Below are 23,117 nucleotides of genomic sequence, written 5' to 3'. Positions count from 1 at the left end.
CCCCCCAATTAGTTCTATGATAGATCTCTGCAGTGATCACTTGTGAGTGGTAACATATCTGCTCAGGGAGGTTACCAAGTTGTTGCTGACTCTTGGGAGCTGAAGAGCCATCAGGGTTAACTTGCATCTGTGGCACCATGTCCAGAGCGTGTGCCTCCTTGCTTCTTTATGTGGTGCATTGCTGACATGATGTTTATCAAGACCTGCATTGTGGAATTGTGAAGAACAGGAAGGAAGGACAGGAAGACTAGCCTCATGGCTCTGAGCTCCATGACACTGATGTGAAGCTCCATATCTTCCAGGGACCCTATTCCTTGCATTTGTAGATGGTCCAAGTGGATCTCTGAGGTATCTGTGATTCAAGACATTGTCGGGGAAGGGGCAGAGAACAGTACTTAGCCATGCATATTCTCAGTTTCCTTCCACCATTTCAGATCTGTGAGGTCTGAATAGAACCATGACCTTCTTGCTCATTTGGTGTTTCACTGGGGAACAGACCAACCTGAACCAGAGTTTGAGTGGTCACAGGTGAAGTCTGGCAAGCAGCATCATGTACATTCTTTCTGTGTTGGTACTCTGGCTGACAGTCCCAGGAGCTGGACAATATCTTCTGCACCTTTGCTGGGGCTGGTACTTGCATGTTTCCTATAAGGAGCCAGTGCGTAAATTGCCAAGGACCACAGGGTGGCTCAAGTCCTTGAGGGAATGGAATACTTTGGCTGTACTCTGGCTGAAGTTCTGTAGTTAGTTCTGTAGCTGAAGTGGTAAAGGTCTATGCTGCAGTGCTGGAAGTTTAGGGGTCAAACCCTGTTGATGATGCATAATTGGGGAGGACTGTTAATTGTACATAATAGAACCAGGAGAGGGAAGGAGGGATAACTCAGTGGTTTGAGCATTGGCCTGCTAAACCCAGGGTTGTGAGTTCAATCCTTGAGGGGACCATTTAGGGATCTGGGGCCAGCTCAGTGCCACCCACATTCCCCATCTGGGATGGAGGGCTGAATAAGGGCTCTCTAATAACTTTCTTGGGGTCAATTTTTACAGGTAGAGGAGAGGGCTCTTTGTTTGATGCTGGAGAGAAAAGTACACTGGTGACAGTGAGGAGGAGTATATCTCCCTTTTCAAACGGTGGTGCTGTAGGGTGATATGGTTCCAGGGCCAATTCCAGTAGACACAGGAAAAATGTCTCTTGGGCTCTTGCTAGACTCCATTGTGGATACCTCCAGGAAGTCAGCACCAAGATGAGCAGTGAGTCTCTCATTCTCTGTGCCATTCTTGGTCTGATTGAGGACTTGGAGGATCTGTTCTTTGAGAAGTGTTGTTTCGTTACATCCTTCTAGGACTTCCCTTCATGTTTGGAACTATATTTGGGCTCTGTCCAGCTCAATGATTGAGCATCACTTCTATGTGCGGACACGGATGCTGATGCTGAGGCAGCTGAAGCAAATGCCAGGGCGATTGGTACTGAGTTGGTCTGATCTGAGGTTTATGGTGCTAAGGACTTTGCCAACAGGGTGACCAGATGTCGGGACCATCCCAATATTTGGGTGGTTGACCCACGTCCCAACCGATCTTTGGTCAGGATGCAATTTGTCCCGATATTTCGCTCCGCCGGCAGCACTCGGCTTGTCCCCCCCTCCTCCGCCGGTGGACCCCCCCCCCAAATGTGTCCCAATATTTTCTTCATCTGGTCACCCTATTTGCCAAGGATGAAGCAGTTGGCACTGAAGTCAGTGGTGCTGGCTCTGCCACTGCTCTCTTCACCCTCTGTCCACTGCCTGATCTGCAGGTATGATGTGTGCTCAAGGGAGTGCTGACTGATGCTGGCTTTCCAGCTTTGCTCTGCTAGTGACTGTCACCTTTGGGTATGAACAGACCTGCAGGGACTTCTTTAGCAGATATGCCTCGAGCCAAGAGTTCCAGGATTATTTGCAGGTCCTGAAGGAAAAGAACTTGAACAAAACCTATGCAGGGTGTGGCTTTCCCCTCTGGGTAAAAAAAACATCACCTGTGTCCATCCTAGATGGGGATCAGTGTGTCACAGGATGGGCAGGGTATGAACCCTGAAGGTTTAGTTTGCCAAAAGTATAGCACTTCACCCCACTGTACAGGGGAAACACAGGCAGTTTCTCTTTTTTTCCCCCTTCTTTTCTCTTTTGAATGTCCAATTCAATGGGTATGTGAAGATGAAGCTTTCTTTTTAACATTTTTAAGTCTCTAAGAAAAATAGTGGTTGGATGTTCGCTAGGTTTTGTCTTGCTGTCACAAGCGTAAGAGGGAACTAAGGAAGGGTCATGGCTGCTCTGGATGCATGCATGGCCCCTTCGGATACTGCTATTTAAAAGAATCTGATCTTGCATGCACGAGGTGCATGCATATTTACAGTGGGATCCACACTTTGACACATACTTGAAGAACAGTAACTTAGATTCTGACTTTGGGAGACCTGAAAGCTGGAAGGAATATGATAGTGGTGAAGATAGCATAGCACTGAATCACACTAAAATAACTGTCATGATATTGTTGTCCTGATGTTAAGGCTGATATAAGCAGGAAAAAATCATGTCCATTAATGAAGCCTGAGGACTTGGGTTTGATGGAACTCTGTATCTTAACTGTAGATGGGGTGGAGGTAGCTCGATCATTTCCACTGCTCCAACAGTCTATTAGCTATAAATGGCAGATCCAGCCTTCTGAGCATCCTTTATTAAGCCAGTGAATACACACGTTTTGCTGTTCTACTAGCCATTTTCCTACCACTCCACGAACAAGATGCAAATACTCTCTTCTCTTCTATGGCAGACAGGGCAGTGTGGTTCTGCATGTTCTCTGTATCCAAACCCACACATTTGCAGTGGGAACCTGCCATTTCTATGGTATTTGGAAACGTGTGCACCTGTGGTGGGGTATGCTGAATTTCCCCCTTGCTTCCAAGAGTCTCAGTTGTTTTCGCAACTGATGCATTGAATGTAGGCAGGTTACTTTTTAGTTTTTTTTTTAAAAATGAAAATAAGGTATGGCAATGAGCAAAGCACTCCTGAAATTTTACCTTTAAAATACTGGTTTTTCTTCATTGTTTTCAACTTCTAATTCACATTCCATCAACAAAATAATACTTGCACATTAAATATGCCATTCATAATGAGATATGTAGGTTAAAAGTGGTATAGCCACAGATGAAATCAAAATGAAACCCACAAACATTAAAATGCTGCTCCATCATTTGTACACAGTACCAAGAAGCATCTGTTTTTGGTAGACGATCAATTTGAATTTAGGATCTGGGAGATAAATGACAAAGTAGATGAACTTTATGATTTGCAAGGATAGGCAGGGTACAGAGAAGTCACAAAATAGCCAGGGTTGGCGTTTCAGGGAGGATGAGGAAAGGGGGTTATTGTTGAAGGAGGATGGGAGACTGTGGGTTAAAGTATACAGTGTCTGGGCAGGGACTTCAGACAAAAATTAAAGAGTCTAATAAAACGCTGCATAAACTTTAGATCAATAGGCAAATAAGTAAGGATTGAAGATGCCATAGGTTCAGTAAACAAACAGAAAATTATCCCACAGAAGGGTTCAGTAATGCTAGTGAACAGAAAGGAACACTTTTTAATACAGATAGGAACCAAAGATTCCCCCCCCCCCCCGCAAAAAAGTATGCACTACCCCTAAAATAGCTTAGGATTTTGAATTTGTGACCCTTGTTCACATCGTACCCATCTCCTGCCTCTGTTTGGTCTTCCCTAATGTTGTCATAATTATTTAAATTAGTAAGCACTTCAGGGCAGAAACCATTACTTTGGGGGGGGGGGGGGAACAGATATAAAACCAGTCACAGATGGTGTGCCCATACTCCATAGCAAGCATGCAAAGTGGGATTGGAGAAGGGATTTTCACCCCTTTCCTGCTTTTTAAACAGGAAAGAGCCAAGCTATCATAAAGCTAAATTAATTATTAAAATAACTTTTTACAACAAATAAATACATATATACATAAATGAACAATACTAGGCCCCTAATGGTTTTTTCCTTCTCATCTCTTGTTCCCTAGAGTCCCTGGTCACACTCTCTGAATGCATGTGAATTTGTCCTATAATCTTTACCCAACAGTTTTTAATATTTGTGAAAATTCTAGCCTATATTCATTCAAATATTTTAAAACATATATTACTTTTTTCCTCTTCGTATGATCCTCCAGAGCTGCTGCTGTAGCGAGATTCTAGCCTGTGGTGCTGGCGGTTCAAATTACTATTCAACCCACTGTAGATATCCAGATGCACATAGCTGAACAAATGAATACATGAGTGTTAATAACAGGCGTTTCATGGTAAAATGATATAGCAATTCAGTGCTTTACACAAGAGTTTCTTTTCAATATAACCATGTATTATGCAAAATAATGTATATTATGAAGACAATTATAAATTTTTGTGATATGGTACCTAAATTAACCAATCACCCTCTATTAAATCAGTCAGGAGCACTTTCCAATGTATCAATTCCACCTCAGGTATCTCAATGAGACAATCTGTTGCAACAGTATATTTCTTTAAAACACCTGCATTAATATCTAGCTGAATACAATGTTTATGTACATATTATATAACACATTCATAGTACATAATATTTTGTAGTAAAACATGATACAGAGGTAAATAGTCCCTGAAACTGATGTTAATAGTTATCTCAAAGGGAAACAGAAAGGATAGTTACCTGTTTCATAACTGGCGTTCTTCGAGATGTGTTGCTCATGTCTATTCCACAGTAGATGTGCGTGCTTGCCACGTTCACCGGTGCCGAAAGTTTTGCCCTTAGCAGTACCCGTACTGGGGGAGCACCGTGGCAACGCCTGTATCTCGCGCTATAAGGGGGACCGCACGCACCCTCGGTTCCTTCTTGCCGGACAACTCCAACAGAGGGGAAGGAGGGCAGAGTGTGGAATAGACATGAGAAACACATCTCAAAGAACGCAAGTTACGGAACAGGTAACTATCCTTTCTTCTTCGAGTGATTGCTCATGTGTATTCCACAGTAGGTGATTCCAAGCCATATCTGTTGGAGGTGGGTAGGAGTTCACGATAGGCCAGGATGGAGTACTGCCCTGCCGAACCCAGTGTCATCCCTAGACTGGGAGACAATCGCATAATCCAAGGTAAACGTGTGAACAGAGGCCCAAGAAGCCATTCTACAAATGTCTAGGATAGGGACATGAGCTATGTAGGCAGCTGATGGGGCCTGAGCTCTCGTACAGTGCCAGATCATAGTCCGTGCATATGCACGAGGTGATCCAACGGGAAAGACGCTGGGTGAAGATAGGTTGCCCTTTCACCCGCTCGGCCGAGGCAATAAAAAGTTGCGAAGATTTCCGGAACAGCTTGGTCCGATCCAGATAAAAGGCCAGCACTCTAAGTACATGGAGCGTGTGGAGGCAGCATTCCTCGTTGGAGGAATGGGCCTTAGAACAGAGCACGGGAAGAAAGATGCTCTGTTCCATATGGAAGGCAGAGACCACCTTCAGAAGGAACACCAGGTGTGGGAGGAGCTGGACTTTGTCGCTGTGGAAGACCATATAGGGGGGTTCTGAGGTCAAGGCCCTGAGTTCTGAGACACGTCGGGCCGACGTGATCGCTACAAGAAAGTCTACCTTCCATGAGAGGTGAGACGAGGAACACGTGGCCAGGGGCTCAAAGGGGAGGACCTGTGAGTCGGGACAAAACTAGGTTCAGGTCTGCAGCACAGGGGGTCTAGCGTATGTGAATGAACGGTCAAGGCCCCTCAGGAAATGGGAGGTCATAGGGTGGGAAAAGACTGAGTGCCCTTGCACCGGCAGGTGGAAGGCCGATATGGCCGCCAGGTGTACCCTGACGGAGGCAGGTGCCAGACCCTGAGTCCTAAGGGACAGGAGGTAGTCCAGGATAAGCTGGAGAGGTGCGGAGGAAGGGAAGACTCCAAGCTCACTCGCCCACTTGGAGAACCTGGACCACTTTGCCATGTACGCCCGGCAGGTGGACAGCTTCCTACTTTCCAGGAGGACCTGCCTCACCTGCTCCGAACACCTGCTCTCCTCCTCGTCTAGCCACGGAGCAACCACGCTGTCAGATAGAGCGTGGCTACATTGGGATGGAGGAGGCGACCCCCATCCTGGAGAGACGGTCCGGGCGAAGCGGCAGTGTCCTCGGGGGGAGAGGGGCACCAAGAGGCGAAGGAGGGTCCCATATCAGTGTTGGTGGGTCCATGCCGGGGCTATGAGGATGACCCTTGCCTTGTCTGCTTTTACCTTTTGTAGGACTCTCTCGATGAGGGGGAACGGCGGGAAAGCGTAAAGGAGCTGGCCCGACCACTGCAGGAGGAACGCATCGGAGATCACGCCCTTCCCCACTCCACCCCTTGAGCAGAACCGGGAGCAACGCTGGTTCTGGCGGGTTGCAAAGAGGTCAACCTGGGGAACTCCCCACTCTTGGAAGAGCTGGTGAGTGACCTCCGAGTGGAGCGACCACTCGTACTGGGGGAAGAAAACCCTGCTGAGGCGATCTGCTTGCATATTGCGGACACCCGGGAGGGTGTATGGCCTGTAGGGAGATATCGTGGGCTATACAGAACTCCCATAGGCTCAGGGCTTCCCGGCAGAGGGCTAGGGAAGCCCTCGCCTATTGATGTAGTACATGGCGGCAGTGTTGTCCGTGAGGACCCTGACCACCTTGCCACGAAGGTGCATGTGGAAGACCACGCACGCCAACCGTACTGCCCTGAGCTCTTTGACATTTATGTGAAGGGACAAATCTGGGATCGACCACGTCCTCTAGGTTTGCTTGTTCCCTGTGTGGGCTCCCCAACCCAGGTCGGACGTATCAGTCACCTGGTCCATAGACGAGTTGGCATCTTGAAAGAGAACCCCTTGTAGTATATTGCTTGGGTAAGAGCATCATTGCAGGGAAGCCAGTACCGGGGACGGAACTGTGAGAACCTTGTCTAGCCCATCCCGGGCCTGGGAGAATTGGGAGGCTAGCCAGAGTTGGAGAGGCCTCATTTGGAGCTCGGCATGGTGGACCACGTACATACATGCCGCCATATGCCCTAGAATTCGAAGGCACGCCCTTGCCATTGTCAATGGGAAAGCTGTGACTGAGGTGATGAGATCTCTTATGGTCTCGAACCTGTCCAGGGGGAGAGAGGCTGTGGCCCTTAAGGAGTCCAACAGCGCCCTAATGAACTCTATGTGCTGAACTAGAACTAAGGTTAATTTGGCCTCGTTCACCACTAGGCCGAGACCAGAGCATGTCGACCAGAGCAGCTGTATGTGGGTCTTTACCTCAGAACGAGAGTCGCCCTTGAGAAGCCAATCGTCCAGGTTTGGGAAGATCTGTACCCACTCCCGCCTGAGATAGGCCGCTACCACAACCATACACTTCGTGAAAACCCTGGGTGTCATGGATAGGTCAAACAGGAGGACCGCGAATTGGTAGTGGGCTATTCCCACTAGGAAGCGGAGGAAGTGCCTGTGCCCGTCAAAAATATAGATGTGAAAATACGCGTCCTGAAGGTCCAGGGCCGCATACCAGTCCCCGGGGTCCAGGGAGGGGATAATAGAGGCCAGGGACACCATGCGGAACTTGGAGCAGGCCAGGAAACGGTTTAGATCCCGCAGGTCCAGGATGGGCCTGAGGCCCTCCTTGGCCTTCGGGATCACGAAGTACTGGGAGTAGAACCCTTTGCCCTGGAATTCTACAGGTACTCTTTCCACCCGCCCCTCGGTGCAGTAGATAGTCCACCTCCTGCCCTAGGAGGTGGGCCTGCTCTGGGTCCCCCGGACCTACAGGGGAGGGGGGGGTGGTTTGGTGGAGGTGAGGTGAACTGCAACATGTAGCCTTTGGAAATGGTGCTGAGGACCCACTGGTCCAATGTTATATGAGATCACGCCATGCAAAGGCAGACAATCAGTTGCAGAACACAAACTATGAATTGGGGAGTCTCCCTGGCAACTGGCCCAGTGCCCCCCTGCAAACAGTCAAAACCGCCTCTTTCCCTGCCTCTTGCCCCTAGAGGGCCCAGGCTGAGGGGCGGAGCGGGACTGCCTCTGAGATCAGCATTTTTGGTCTCTCAGTCTCTTATACAGGGGCTTGTATCTGCTCCTCGCAGGTTACGCTGATGGATGTGGCCTTGTCCTTAGCTAGAGGGACGTAGAGGCCCAAGGTCTGCAGGGTGGTGCAGGAATCCTTCATCCCATGCAGTCTGACATCCGTCTGATCGGCGAAGAGCACTTTCCCATCAAATGGGAGGTCTTGAATAAGGGACTGGGCCTCCGTCGACATTCCAGACAGGAGGAGCCACGACGTGCTGCGCATGGAAATTGCCGAGGCCATCGAGCGGGCTGCACTGTCGACTGTGTCCAACGCCGCTTGCAGGGCCGCTTTAGCCGCTGCTGCCCCCTCTTCCATTAGAGCCTTAAAGTACTTCCTGTCCCAGTCTGGGAAGAGAGGCTCAAACTTAGGCAGAGACTCCCACAGGTTAAAGTCACATCTGCTCAGTAAGGCCTGGTGGTTGGCTACCCTGAGCTGGAAACATGCCAAGGAATAGTATTTTCTACCAAAGAAATCCAGTCATCTGGCATCCTTATTTTGGGGAGTAGGTGCAGGCTGGCCCTGTCATTCTCTGTGATTTACCGACTCTACCACAAGTGAGTTAGGTGCCGGGTGGGAACAGAGGTACTCATGGCCCTTGGCCGGCACAAAGTACTTCCTCTCAGCCTTCTTGGAGATTGGGGCCAAGGAGGCATGAGTTTGCCACAGGGTGTTGGAAATGTTGGCTACACCCTGGTGCAGGGGCAGAGCCATGCGGCCCAGTGCCAAAGGAGACAACACGTTAAAGAGGGAATCAGAAGGGCCCTCCATCTCCTCGGCCTGCAGTTGGAGGCTGGATGCCACCCTTTTTAGCAGGTCTTGGTGCGCCTTAAAATCCTCATGAGGGATTGATGGCGGAGGAGCCATTATGGTGTCGTCCGGTGCCGGGGAAAGAGCTGGCACGGAACCATGGGCTTCGGTCGGTACCAGGGGGTCAAGCCCCAGATCCAAGTCTGGGCGTGGGTCCGCTGACTTGTGGCCCGCCGATTCGTCTCTTAGGCGGCCAGACGAGGCTGATGGAGCCTGAGATGCTCTGGCGAACGAGTGGGCCCCCATCTGGGCGGGCATTGGCGGCCACGGTGCCCATTGGCACCACTGTCTCTGCCATGGGGCCCCTTGCCACTGACCCAGTTGAGGGCCCGGTGGTGGTAGTTATCCCGGCTGAGCCACGGACGCCGAGGATGGGCGGCTGGGTGCAAGGCCTAGGTCACCGTCGAGCGCAGGGTCTCATGGGAACGGTATGAGCAGTGGTGCCTGCAATGTCGCCTCCCTCGGGACCTGGACCTCGATGTCGAGGAATGGTACCCGCCCAAAGTGCTGCTTCGGTATCCATGACAGCGGCGGGAGCTCCGGTGCCCCTGCACCGAGGCATCGCGAGGGGAATGTCGAGCGCAATGTCTAGTTGAGCAGGAACTGGAACAAGAACAACAGCGTCTATCCCGTCAAGACCAGCTGCGGTAGTCGCGTCGCAAAGGGAAATGTTCCTGACGGCTCTCTCGACGCCTGTGCTTGCTGGCAGGCGGTGTAGAGGGTCCCTGAGACTCCTGTCCGGGTGGTGACCGGGATGGCCTGGTCGGCGTTGAGGGAGGGCGAGAGCTGCCGGATAACTGGTCACTGCGCAATGAACGCTGCAGGGAGCAGTCCTCCGAGTGGAAACTGCGACCCGCAGGAGAGGTTTGATGGGCACTCAATGGAGGCTTGCTGCGGGACCAAGGGCCCGACACCGGCTGCGCGCCTGGAACCGGCAGACTCATGATGTCTTTCACAGCTTGCATCGCCTCCGGCTTTGACGGCATCCACACCAGTGGAGATGTGCGTGCGGATGGCGCCGGGCTGCTCCGCTCAACACAACTCGGAGGCCTTGAGCCTGGGGGGGACCATGGGCTGCCTGACGCGGGACCAGCCTCCCCTCTTTCCTTGTCCCGGCGCTGCTGCGAGGTAGGGTCCTTTCCCTGTTTCTTGGAGTGGGAGCAGTGCCGGCTGGTACAGGGGGCCTTGCTACGCACCAACGACGTGGCGGCGGGTGCCAAGTCCGCCCGGTGTGCCGGAGTTGGGGCCAACGCCGATTCCATCAGGAGAGCACGGAGTCTAATGTCTCTCTCCTTCTTGGTCCACTACTTGAATGACCTGCAGATCTTACAACATTCACTGATGTGAGTCTCACCCAGGCAGCGGAGATACTCAGCATGCAGGTCACTCCTAGGCATAGAACGGTGACAGGAGTCGCCCCGAGCCCACTCTAAGAACTGAAGTAACAATTCCACGAACGGTACCACTAAGGTCGAGTAGAAGGACTGCAGCAGAGCTGGAGCACAAAGTTCCAACAAGCTTTACTGGTGGCAAGAAGGAACTGAGAGTGTGGGGAGTGCGCGGTCCCCCTTATAGCACGATATACAGGCGCCACTCCAGGGGTCACCATGGTGCTTCCCCAGTACGGGTACTGCTAAGGGAAAAACTTCCTGCACCGGTGCACGTAGCGAGCACGCACACCTACTGTGGAATAAAACATGAGCAATCATTCGAAGAAGAATAATTATTAAGAGCTTGTGTGTTAGGCATTTTACAAACATAACAAGAGTGATTCTTACCCCAAAGGAGCTTACACTCAAGTTGATCTTATCATTCACCAAAACATAAAGTCAATATATGAATTGACACAGATATTCACAGGAAGAGATCCTCACCCCCCAACTCTGGCCCTTTTTTGCTGTAGGAAATGGTCAGAGCAGCATAAATGACCCTTAAAAACCTCTTTTCCAGCCAGTACAGGATTCCCCTAGCACAAACACTGTGGAAGATAGCCACATGACTGCTTCCTAAAGACCCTCCCACCCCACTTGCAAGTCTGGGTGTAAAAGGTGTGTATTATAAATGTGGTTGAAGCATGCACACATGCAGAGATTCTGGACAATGATGCAGCTCCGAAGTCAGCCCAGAGGGACTGCTGGAACTCAGACAGGCCTCCAGCACTGTCTATCTTAGCTGGAGTCCTCTCCAGCCCCAAGAATAGCTGAAGACTGGGAAGGTGCAAAGGTGGCTAAAAGCCACCTGAGCTGCCCATCCTCCTGGGCTGCAAGTTCTGTGTTACATCTCTTAGAAGCAAAGTTCAGAATCTTACACAGAATGGCTTCAACAAAAATATCTGGGGATCCAGGGCAAAATCTGAAACTGAGGCCCCCCACCAACAGTACAAAAACAAACACTGAGGGGAGGGCTGGGGGACAGTTGGAGAATGAGCCTGTCCCACCTTCACCCGGCAACAGCAGCTCCTGTCTCACAGGGCTTGACCCAGCTCCCTGCTCTGGTTATTGCGATCTGATGGGATCACAGCACCACTCAGGTGTGGCCCTCTTGCCCCTCTGTCATGACTGGGGACAAGGGGCCAGTGGGCAAAACTTCAATAGCATTGTGACCTGGAGTGTGGTGTCACAGCACCACTCTGTTTGGGGGCACTCTCAAACAGGGAGCTCGAGGCAAACTGCCCTCCAGACAGTCCTGTCCATTAGACCTAACTTCTTTTGTTTTGTTATACATGGGACTTGTGTGCTTCGGAAAGTTTACCGGCATAAGGATAAGAATGTAGTAATACCAGTATAAAACTCTGCGTGGACACTCTTATTCCAGAGTAAGAATGCCTTTTTCTGCTCTAGCTGATACTGTTTTCAAAGTGACAAAAACTAAATCAGAAAAAGGCACTTTTATAGTGGAATAATAGTGTCAACATGGGGAGTTATACTGGAGAAATTCTACAGATATAGTTCTGCTGTAAATTTCCCCATGTAGGAAAACCTTTAAAAACAAACAAAAAGCCCCACAAATCCTATGTTTTTATAGCTCAGAGATTTAAATAGAAGGGCCACACAGGGAGCATCCACAAAGCTGGAAGAGTAAATTAGAGATCAAGAAATATATGTATTGTCGGTTCCTAATAAATCAATCAGGAAACAGAGATTTGAATATGTAATCTGATTGGCTGCAACAATAATATAGTGTAAACTAAGAAATCGATCAGACTGCAGTTATTTGCATTGGTTATAAGTAGTCAAGAACTCAGTATTGTTGCTCTTTGAGGAGATACTTACTTCTCTTCAATACTATCTTTTGTATGCTTATTGTCAAGATTGCCATCTGTAGGCGCAACCATTGTATTGCTACTGGAAGTAGTACCTATACATTAAGGACAAAGAGAAAAATAGCTTAGGATAGGTAAAAATATTGAAACATTTATGCAATGTATGAATGTATCTGAAAATCATGGATCTATGTTTTCTTTGTACTAAAGTAGTACTGTATAAGAGCCATAGGGATACATTTATACTGCAAAGACACCTGCGGCTGGCCTGGGTCAGCTGACTCGGGCCTGGGGGGGTTGGGGGCTGGCTGTGGGGCTATAACATAACAGTGTACATGTTTGTGCTACGGCTGGAGCCCAGGCTCTGGGACTCCTTGGGAGTCTCAGGGCTCCAGTCCAAGCCTGAACATCTACACTGTAATTTTATAGCCCCACAATGATAGCCCCATAAGCCCAAATCAGCTGACCTGGGCCCACCTCGCGTGTTATATTGAGATGTAGATACTACCTAAGTATTCATCACACTTTGTCGCAATACGTTCAAATATAAATTAAGGACTATCAATTTAATAAAACAATAGTTACAAATTAGATTTAAAAATATGGGCTGCTATAAACAAACATTTTCTCTATGATAGAGATCCTGAAAGTTTTTGATAGCAAGGTCACTAATGCTTATGAAATAGTATTTACTAATATGTTTAGTTTGTTTGTGTATATAAAGGATTTGTGTTCAAGTCTTTATGATGTGCATTTAATAGAAAGTTAATCTTTTGTAAAAGGTTTTAGATATGTATTTCTTCCTTTCCTATATGCTACATGCCACACATCTCTAAGGGTATGTCTACACTTACAGCAGTGTTTAGAGTACAGACACTGCACACCTGGTCAGCATGGGATATAAAGAGCAGTGTAGATGGTGAGGCATAGCTTAGATGAGTAGAATGACCTAGATGCCTGAAACCTAGGCTATATACACCACACAGCTCTCTACACTCCTCCATGACTACACTATTATTTTAAACTGTGTAGTGTCCACTGCCTCCCTGATGCCGGAGCCTTTCACTGTGACAGGAAAAGACTCAGGCAGCTTCCCTCTGCCAGAGCCTTTCCTCGCCACAGAAAAATCTTCTAGCAAGATGGAGGCAGCGAGAGGAAAAGCTCAAGCAGCAGGGAGCTGCTAGAGCCTTTATCTGCTGCCTCCCTCATCAGAGCCTTTTCTTGCTTCAGTGAAATGCTCTGGCAGTGAGAAGCTGCTCCCAACTGCTGCCCCCTTCTGGAGCCTTTCACTGCAGCGTGTAGCTCCATACACCAGTGAATGTGGACACAGCTTGCCTTTCAGTTCAGCATGTAGCTACATGTAGCCTCCACAAATGCAGAAATGGTCTAAAATGTAGATTTTAGGGTCTGACATACGTTAATTCACAATGTAAACAAACCAGAAATTAGAGTGCAAAAATACTATCTTTGTACTGTAGCTAGTATTACCCATTTCTTTTTAAGGCCAACTTGCAATCAATATATAAAATAGTGGGTGGTAACGGAAAGTGTTAGGCAATTTTAATATAAGTGCTTCTGCCACTCCACCTATAGTGAAGTTTATCAGCACTTTGGATTTTTGTAGTGTGTTTCTTCCCCCTGCACGTCACATTTTTACAGTTTACTGCAAAAATGGTTATAATTTATTATTGTTTAATGCTAACTTAAGTGGGATGATTTACAGATGGACATGAAGACAAGGGTAGATCCTGTGCTGCAACTCTAAGAGGCACAGCATGGAACTTGCAGCCCAAAGGGAGGGAAGCAAAGGTCGCTGGCCTGGGCAATTCAGGGCCTGGACAGACCCCAGGCATAATTTGGGGGGAAGGAAGGGGGCTGCTTGTATTATAACAGACTCCCCAGGCTGCCAATTAGCCACAGTGCTGTCTAGAAACTCTGCAGCACCGCATGCTACAACCATGCTGACATGCCCTAAGCCTACACCATGCAAAAGAGCTGGTGAGGGCATTTTCAGAAAGCAGCCTTATGGCTGTCTTCCACAGTTCCAGAACTAGAAGAATCTGCCACAGATCCATGGGTAGTGTTGCCAACTTTCTGACTGCAGAAAACTGAACATCCTTGCCCCGCCTCTTCACCGAGGCCCAATCCCTACTCATTCTATCCCCCCTCCCTCCATTGCTCGCTTTCCCCCAACCTTCACTTACTTGTTCATTTCCACTGGGCTGGGGCAGGAGGTTAGGGTGTGGCAGGGAGTGAGGGCTCCAGCTGGGGGTACAGGTTCTAGGGTGGGGTTGGGGATGAGGGGTTTGGGGTACAGGAGAGGGTTCCAGGCTGACGCCGAAGGGTTTGGAGTGTGGGAGGGTGTGCAGGCTCTGGGAGGGGTTTGGGTGAGGGAGGGGGCTCAGGGTTGGGGTAGGGTTGTGGAGATGGGGGGGAAGGGGTGTGGGCTCCAGGCAGCACTTACCTCAGGCATGTCCCTCTGGCTCCTAGGCGCAGGGGCGGCCAGGGGGCTCTGCACACTGCCCCCATCTGCAGGCGCCATCCCCACATCTCCCACTGGCTGCAGTTCCCAGCCAATGGGAGCTGTGGAGATGGTGCTTGGGGCAGCACCTGCGCTGCAGACAGGGGCAGCACGCAGAGCCTCCCTGGCTGCCACTGTGCCTAGGATCCGGAGGGACATGCCAGCCACTTTTGGGAGCCACACGGAGCTGGCCACTGTGACCAACCGGGCTTTTAGAGGCCTGGTCAGCTGTGCTGACTGGAGCCACCAGGGTCCCTTTTTGACCAGGCGTTCCAGTTGAAAACCGGATGCCAGGCAATCCTATCCATGGGCTCAGTCCTACAAGGTTCTTAACTTAGAGTACATGAAGTCATTCAGACTACTTATTTGTTTAAAAATAAGATGTTTAGGTGTTCTGCTGGATCAGAGCCTGATTGCTCAGCAAGCTGCAGGACTGAGGCACACTGCAAATAAAGTGTCCTTTTAAGTCTTCAGGTTTGTTTTTTAATTTGTAGAAACCAAGGTCTTTGTCTACACAAAGAACTTGCACCGGTTTAATGAACATTATTTTTAATTATTTATTTAAATTGGTACAAATTCCTATCTTGACACTCTTAAATAAGTTTACACAGGCATATATAGATTTTGTTTATGTTAGTAAGCTACCAATTTACACTACATCAGTATAAACCTGTGTAAATTGATTTAAGAATTCCCAACAGTTTAACTACCTCGATTTAAAAACTCACTTTAGTTAAACCAGTGCAAGTTTTGAGTGCAGACAAGGCTTAACATACACATATGCTCACGCAAAGAGAATCTGTCTGAAAATCAGTAATCACTTAAGATCAGTCTTGTATTTTTTAACATTAGCGAGATCTCTGTATGTACAAGGAATGGTGAATCTGACATTTAATGGTTTCAAAATTTAAAAAAAAACAAAGCTTTTTTTATTTGTTTATATTAATTCTATTGTGCCTGTACTGCATTTAAATTTTCCAGTTAACTCATAACAATAGAAAATAACAACTGAAACGCAGTAATAGCCTAGTCAAATGAATTCTCACCTGAAGTGACAGAAGGAATTTTGTAACTGGAAGTGATGCGGTAATATGGTGGATTATCCATATGAGTGACTCCAGAGCTGACTGGATCTGTAAGCTGTAGTTCACTCACCAGTTCTTCCAATAGTTGCATTGTTTTATCTCTACCCAAGTAAACAATAACCTTCTTCACCTGTCATTAAAAACAGAAATATTTGAGAAACTGAATTTCTGTTTTTTAAAGATGAGGAAAAAACAGAAGGTGAATTGTACACCACAATCCTTTGCCTTTAGCTATATACCATTTACTATTTATTGCATATGAAGATTTATGTAATCTATTCTAGTTCTAAGAGAAATCATAATGACATAAGTATCTAGGCTGTTCTCAGTGGTGGCAGATGACAGAACAAGAATAAATGGTCTCAAGTTGCAGTGAGGGAGGTTTAGGTTGGATATTAGGAAACACTATTTCACTAGGAGAGTGGTGAAGCACTGGAATGGGTTACCTAGGGAGGTGGTGGAATCTCCATCCTTAGAGGTTTTAAGGCCTGGCTTGACAAAGCCCTGGCTGGGATGATTTAGTTGGTGTTGGTCCTGCTTTGAGCGGGGGATTGGACTAGATGACCTCCTGAGGTCTCTTCCAACCCTAATATTCTATGATTCTATGATCTGTCACTAGGAATAAACATCAGAAATATAAACAAAGATAGCATTCCTTACTGAGATATCATGAAGATAAAAAAATTCCTTACCAATGTTATAAAAAAAACACATTAAATTATTAATATTTTAAATGCAAATATTTAAAATTTTGACAGACTTTAATATTCATCATTTATTGTGATTGTTTACTTTTTGCATTTAATTTAAGTTGGACAACGAAAATGCAAACTTATAAAGTTTCACTTTTGTTTTTATCCAGTTTCACTTTCTGATTCTCATATATTACTATAGCCACGTTTGTTGTGTATGCTGCAGAGACATATTTAAATCGAAACAAAAATAATGATTTAATTGAAATACCTTTTAAAAAAACAATGAAACATTTCAATTAGGTTTTGTAAAATCACGTTTTAATAAATCTATACTTTTGCCCTATACAGCATCCTTTTAATGATGATACAGTGTGAACTTTATCTTACTTATATTATTTGTACCACTTTTCTTGTTCAAGTGCTAATATTGCAGCACAGCATATGTTTAAATCTCAAGATGTTTGAGTCCTTCATATGTTTTAACATGATCTTAAACAAGAAATATTTTATTATTAATTGCATATTAAGTCAATGTGGGATCTATATGAGGTCTTATTTCAGGAAATTATTGTAAGTTATATTCTTTAAGAAATAAATAAAGAAAAAAAGTACTTCTAACTCACTGCTGAGAAACAGAAGACTGTCAATAGTTATTCTAGTTAGGGATAAAATGACTGCTCATTCTTTTACTATTTTCAGCAGCCTCTGATAACATTAGAGATGTCAGGTGTCTGGTTTTTGACCAGAACACTGGATCGAAAAGGGACCCTGGTATTCCAGTCAGCACCGCTGACCTGGCTGTTAAAAGTCTGGTTAGCATGGGGCTAGCAGGTTTCCTACCCGGCTACACGCAGGTTCCAGGAAGCGGCCAGCATGTCCCTCCAGCTTCTAAGCATAGAGAAAGCCATGGGGGCTCCAGACACTGCCCCCGCCCCGAGCATCAGCTCCGCAGCTCCCATTGGCTGGGAACCATGGCCAATGGAAGCTGCGGGGAAGGCCCCTATGGACAGGGGCAGCACACGGAGCCCTCTGCCCCCCCCCCCACCTAGGAACTGGAGGGACATGCCATTCACTTCCTGGGATCTGCCTGATCCCAGAGCCTGCATCCCTCACACCCTCCCACACCCCAACTCCCTGCCCCAGCCCTCAGCCCCCTCCCAAATCCAAATTCCTCCCTGGAGCCTGCACCCTACATCCCCTCCCACACCCCAACCCCCTGTCCCAGCCCTGAGCCCCCTCAAACAGCCAAACTCCCTCCCAGAGCCCACACCCCGTACCATCTGCTGCACCCCAACACCCTGCCCCAGCCCTGAGCCCCATCCTGCACTCTGAACCCATCGGCCCCAGCCCAGAGCCCCCTCCTACACCCCAAATCCCACATCCCTGGTCCCACTCCAGAGCCCACACCCCCACCCCCACCATCCCTGCACTCCGAACCTCTCAGCCTCCACCCCAAACCCCTCATCCCTAGCCCCAGCCCAGAGTCCACACCCCCAGCCAGAGCCCTCACCCCCTCCCACACCCCAACCCCTTGCCCCAGCCCAGAGCCCCCTCTCACACCCTGAACACCTCATTTCTGGCCCCACCCCAGAGCCTGTACCCCAGCTGGAGCTCTCACCCTTTCCTGCACCCAACCTCCTTCCCCAGCCCGGTGAAAATGATCAAGTAAGGCTGGGGGAGAGTGAACGATGGGTGGGGGGGAATGGAGTGAGTGGGGGGCAGGGCCTCGGAAAAGGGGTGGGGCAGAGGTGTCCAGTTTTCTGCGATTAGAAAGTTGGCAACCCTAGATAACAATGATCTTGAATTTATCTTGAGGCATCTAGAGATCCTAGAAACTGGATGGAGTCATTCCTCAGTATCTCCATTCTGATTTTTCTGTTTGAACTCAGAGGTTAGTGGCAAACAATTGCTCTGCGGGCTCTCTAATGAAGAGTACCATGGAAGGTTATTTTGTCATCACGGTTCAACATGTATATGAGAATATACTGGGTTGTGATGTGAGGTGTTTGAGCTGGAATTCCCCCATTAAAAGTTGGAAGGAATTATTGGCACCATGTTCCTTGTTATTGATTACTCCACAAAATTCCGAACAGTGCTGCTCTTCTCTCAAAATCCATTGGTAAAACTGGCCTGCTCACCCTGTAACCCCTTGTCCCCACCCACAAATAATTCCTATGCTCTTCCACCCTTGGAAGGTTTCCACAATTCTACAGGTCTGCAGGCAGCCCTTGCCGTATTCCATCATTCATTTATTAATTTATCAGTCATGAGAAATACTTCTTATCTTTTTAATCCCTAGTCAAAATAGAGTTTTCTTTTAAAGATACAGCACTATATGGTGGTGCAAGAACATAGAATACAGTAACAAGATACGAGAAGAAAGAGGGAGTGAAACATAGTATTAAAAATCATCATGCATTTCTGAATAGAGGAATTCATTTATAAAAATACAACCATACCAGAAAGGGGAAGTCTTCTCATTGGGAGAATATTTGCATTTTGGAAGATAATTTGAAATAGAAAATACATGTCAACGTCAGAGACTGCAAAATAGGAGACATTGAATTTGAACTGGTCACAGCATTGAGTTGTCACATTGTGACACAATGGAATGGCATTGGCCTCATGCTGTATTAGAATGGGATATCATGACCCTTTACGTTACTATTCATCTATTTAGTGGTCTTCAATGAGGAGTTGCTAAACACATAAAATAACATTTTAAAGAAATAAGAATGTGAGGGAAGACTGTAGCATCAAGCACTTACATAAGGCAAGAGGCTGGGTTCACTATTCACTCCACAAATGCTGATCAAGAAGTGCAAAATTATTTTCATATTCTTTGGCCAGCTGTCTGCTAGAGTAGTCCAGACATTCTCTATCTCTGACCATGCCACTTCATCACCATACTAGAAAACAAAATTAAGATATCCCTTTTGCAAATTTCAATAATATAAATAACTTCAGGCAAGGATTTTCTATTGAATAAGTTTAATAGGCTTGAGAAAAAGGAAAAACTCTTATTAGCAGCTACTATGTTTTATCTCTTTCTATACACTGAAGCTTCTCTGAATGCTCATCCTCTTTAATATATTCCCCAAACACAAGTAATTATCTCAGGGTCACTACAGTGAGCAAGAATAACAATGTACAGTAAAAGCTGTGTTATCCGGCACTTTATCAACCAGAAAGCTCTATTATCCAGCATTTCTATTTTCTCCCAATACAAATCTTCAATCTAGTAATGGGGACTAGTATACTGCCTAGGCGGTTATGCAATTGCACGTTCTACACTCTACTTTTATGCAAAAGAGGCAGAAGACAAATAAGCAAGCGGATACCAGGGATTTATTAAAAAAAGCAGCTTCCAGGGTGTGTCATAGGGTCATTACAGTTTCAGCCCAATCTCCTACACCTTCTACATCTACAGTTATAATTGACGTTGATAATGACGATGCTGAGGCACTGCAAGAGCCTGAAGTGCCTTCTGAATCAAAGAAAGATTAAATTATGTTCAGTATAGTTTTCCTGTTAAATGTATTTTTAGTGATCTGGGTGGACGTCCATAGTATATGTAGTGTCATATGATTACAGGTAAAGTTTTCTATACAGACAGCAAAGAGTCCTGTGATACCTTATAGACTAACAGAAGTATTGGAGCGTGAGCTTTCGTGGCTGAATATCCACTTCGTCGGATGCATGTAGTGGAAATTTCCAGAGGCAGGTATATATATGCAAGCAAGAATCAGGCTGGAGATAACGAGGTTAGTTCAATCAGGGAGGATGAGGCCCTCTTCTAGCAGTTGAGGTGTGAACACCAAGGGAGGAGAAACAGCTTTTGTAGTTGGCTAGCCATTCATAGTCTTTGTTTAATCCTGGACAATGATCCCTCACTTTCACAGACCTTAGATGGCAGGCCAGTCCTCGCCCACAGACAACCTGCCAACCTGAAGCATATTCTCACCAGTAACTACACACCGCATCATAGTAACTCAATCTCAGGAACCAATCCATGCAATGAACCTCAATGCCAACTCTGCCCACATATCTACACCAGCGACACCATCACAGGACCTAACCAGATCAGCCACACTATCACCGGTTCATTCACCTGCACGTCCACCAATGTAATATATGCCATTATATGCCAGCAATGCCCCTCTGCTATGTACATTGGCCAAACTGGACAGTCCCTCCGTAAAAGGATAAATGGACACAAATCAGATATTAGGAATGGCAATATACAAAAACCTGTAGGAGAACACTTCAATCTCCCTGGACACACAATAGCAGATTTAAAGGTAGCCATCCTGCAGCAAAAAAACTTCAGGACCAGACTTCAAAGAGAAACTGCTGACCTTCAGTTCATCTGCAAATTTGACACCATCAGCTCAGGATTAAACAAAGATAGTGAATGGCTAGCCAACTACAAAAGCCGTTTCTCCTCCCTTGGTGTTCACACCTCAACTGCTAGAAGAGGGCCTCATCCTCCCTGATTGAACTAACCTCGTTATCTCCAGCCTGATTCTTGCTTGCATATATATACCTGCCTCTGGAAATTTCCACTACATGCATCCGACGAAGTGGGTATTCACCCACGAAAGCTCATGCTCCAATACGTCTGTTAGTCTATAAGGTGCCACAGGACTCTTTGCTGCTTTTACAGATCCAGACTAACATGGCTACCCCTCTGATACAGTTTTCTATACAGTAGGTTTACACCTAAGTGCTTCAAGAAATCAACCACTCTGCAATGCAGTACTACTGGATTGGTGAGTACCTGTATACTATTTTATACTTTATTCATTTTATTATATTCTAATTCTTTGAAAATTGGTATTCAGTTGGTAAATATAACTCTTAGTTAACTCGAATTTTTGACTAACCGGCAGCCTCATTCCCCCAACATGCTAGATAACAAAGCTTTTGTAGTCTGCAATGCATACTTGTCAGCTATCCAGATTTAGCTGCCACTGCTGAGGTTTTACTAATGCATCCCAGCTACTGACAGTCCTACACAATGTCCCAGAAACCACTTACTTCCTGAATTTTTTAATTTAAAAAGCCAGCCTTTCACCTCTAGGGGCCACTGGGCAGAGGAGCAAAGGCACCCTTACCCTCCCTTTCTCTCTGCTGTGATACAGAAAATAAATGAGACAAGGAAAGTGGACAGCCTTCCGTCAGCTACCACCAACAGGATTAGCCCACACCACCACCCTCTCTCTCTCTCGTATCCAACCCTTCCACATCACTCTCAGAACTTCGGTTTCTAAGGGGACGAAAGGAAGGAGGGAAAAAGATGTAGTTTACTAAATGGAGACAGAATATAAAGAAAACCTATTGTTTACTTGGAAGCAGGAAGAAACAGAATGACAAACAAATCATCCAGGGAGAATACAGAAACGGAGAAGACACTCACAATCTGAGCAATCCCTTTGAGGTTCTCTCACCACTAGTTTTTAGGTAGGTTTGTTGGATTGTTGTTTTTTAAGATACATAAGGTAGTTATCTATCTAGCTATCTAAATAATGGGACAGCAATTTTAAGCTTGTAATCATTAAGACATTCTTATTAAAAATAAGCTGTTATTATTTTTATAGGCTCAACAGCATGCCATGTACTTCTTTATTTGGTAGCTCCCAGACCCACAAGTAATTTGGAGAACTGTCTTTTGAAAATTTTTGCATAAGCTGACAACCATACTAATGAAGAATTGCATACTGCCTAAAACAGCTTGCTAATAAAAGCTCACTAATTGGTATCAGTAGCCCTATACTGCCCCTCTTCCCATTCTGGATTTAACAATTCTCTGACTCAAACAACAAGAAATATCAGAAGACTGGTTTTACCTTTGCTGTCATATACATCAGATTGTTTAAAACCATAGCAGTAGCCTGTGGTGATCCCCAGCCTTCTCCTCGTAGCCAGCGCCTGCTGTTTACCATAATTTCTCTGTCTTTTAAAGAATCCTCTTCATCTTCATCTTGATGCCGTATTGTTGGCAAAGGTTTCAAATCTACCAACTCAATATTATTCATCCATGGTAGCAAATAGTGCAGCATCACCTGTCTCCCAGCAGGGCGTGCTGTTTGAATTCTCTGGCTTACCTCTGTTATTCGAAAATAAATACATACATAAAATACAAATCCATAAATATTACTAGAAAAGTTTCTGTGGTAGTATATTTATAGTTTTAGTATTTCATACAAGAATAAATTAATACTATTATTAGGGCAGTCAATTAATCACAGTTAACTCTTGCAATTAACTCAAAAAATGAATTGTGATAAAAAAAGAATCATGATTAATCACATTTTAATCACACTGTTAAACAATAGAATTCCAATTGAAATTTATTACATATTTTTGGATGTTTTCTACATTTTCAAATATATTGATTTCAATTACAACACAGAATACAAAGTGTACAGTGCTCACTTCATATTTTTTATTACAAATATTTGCACTGTAAAAATGGTATACAAAAGAAATATTTTTCAGTTCACCTCATACAAGTACTGTAGTGCAATCTCTTCACGGTGAAAGTGCAATTTACACATGTAGATTTTTATCTGTTAAATAACTGCACTCAGAAAACCAAAACAATGTAAAACTTTAGAGCCTACAA

The 23,117-nt window shown here is 46.2% G+C and overlaps 1 protein-coding gene across 1 annotated transcript in view; it reads right to left on the bottom strand.

The window, feature by feature from the left end:
* The window catches only part of FRYL (FRY like transcription coactivator), a 351,277-nt gene that overhangs the window by 88,486 nt on the left and 239,674 nt on the right, over window positions 1-23,117 (bottom strand). The window contains exons 36-40 of the mRNA XM_045018794.1: window positions 22,339-22,598; window positions 19,258-19,398; window positions 15,756-15,924; window positions 12,199-12,283; window positions 4,171-4,283 (exon numbers count right to left, since the gene is read on the bottom strand). Of these exons, the coding sequence (XP_044874729.1) occupies window positions 4,171-4,283; window positions 12,199-12,283; window positions 15,756-15,924; window positions 19,258-19,398; window positions 22,339-22,598 (768 nt within the window). The remainder of the gene's footprint in view (window positions 1-4,170; window positions 4,284-12,198; window positions 12,284-15,755; window positions 15,925-19,257; window positions 19,399-22,338; window positions 22,599-23,117) is intronic.

This window comes from Mauremys mutica, chromosome 5 (assembly GCF_020497125.1).
Source record: "Mauremys mutica isolate MM-2020 ecotype Southern chromosome 5, ASM2049712v1, whole genome shotgun sequence".
NCBI classification, from domain to species: domain Eukaryota; kingdom Metazoa; phylum Chordata; order Testudines; family Geoemydidae; genus Mauremys; species Mauremys mutica.
This window is presented reverse-complemented; position numbering and strand designations above follow the sequence as displayed.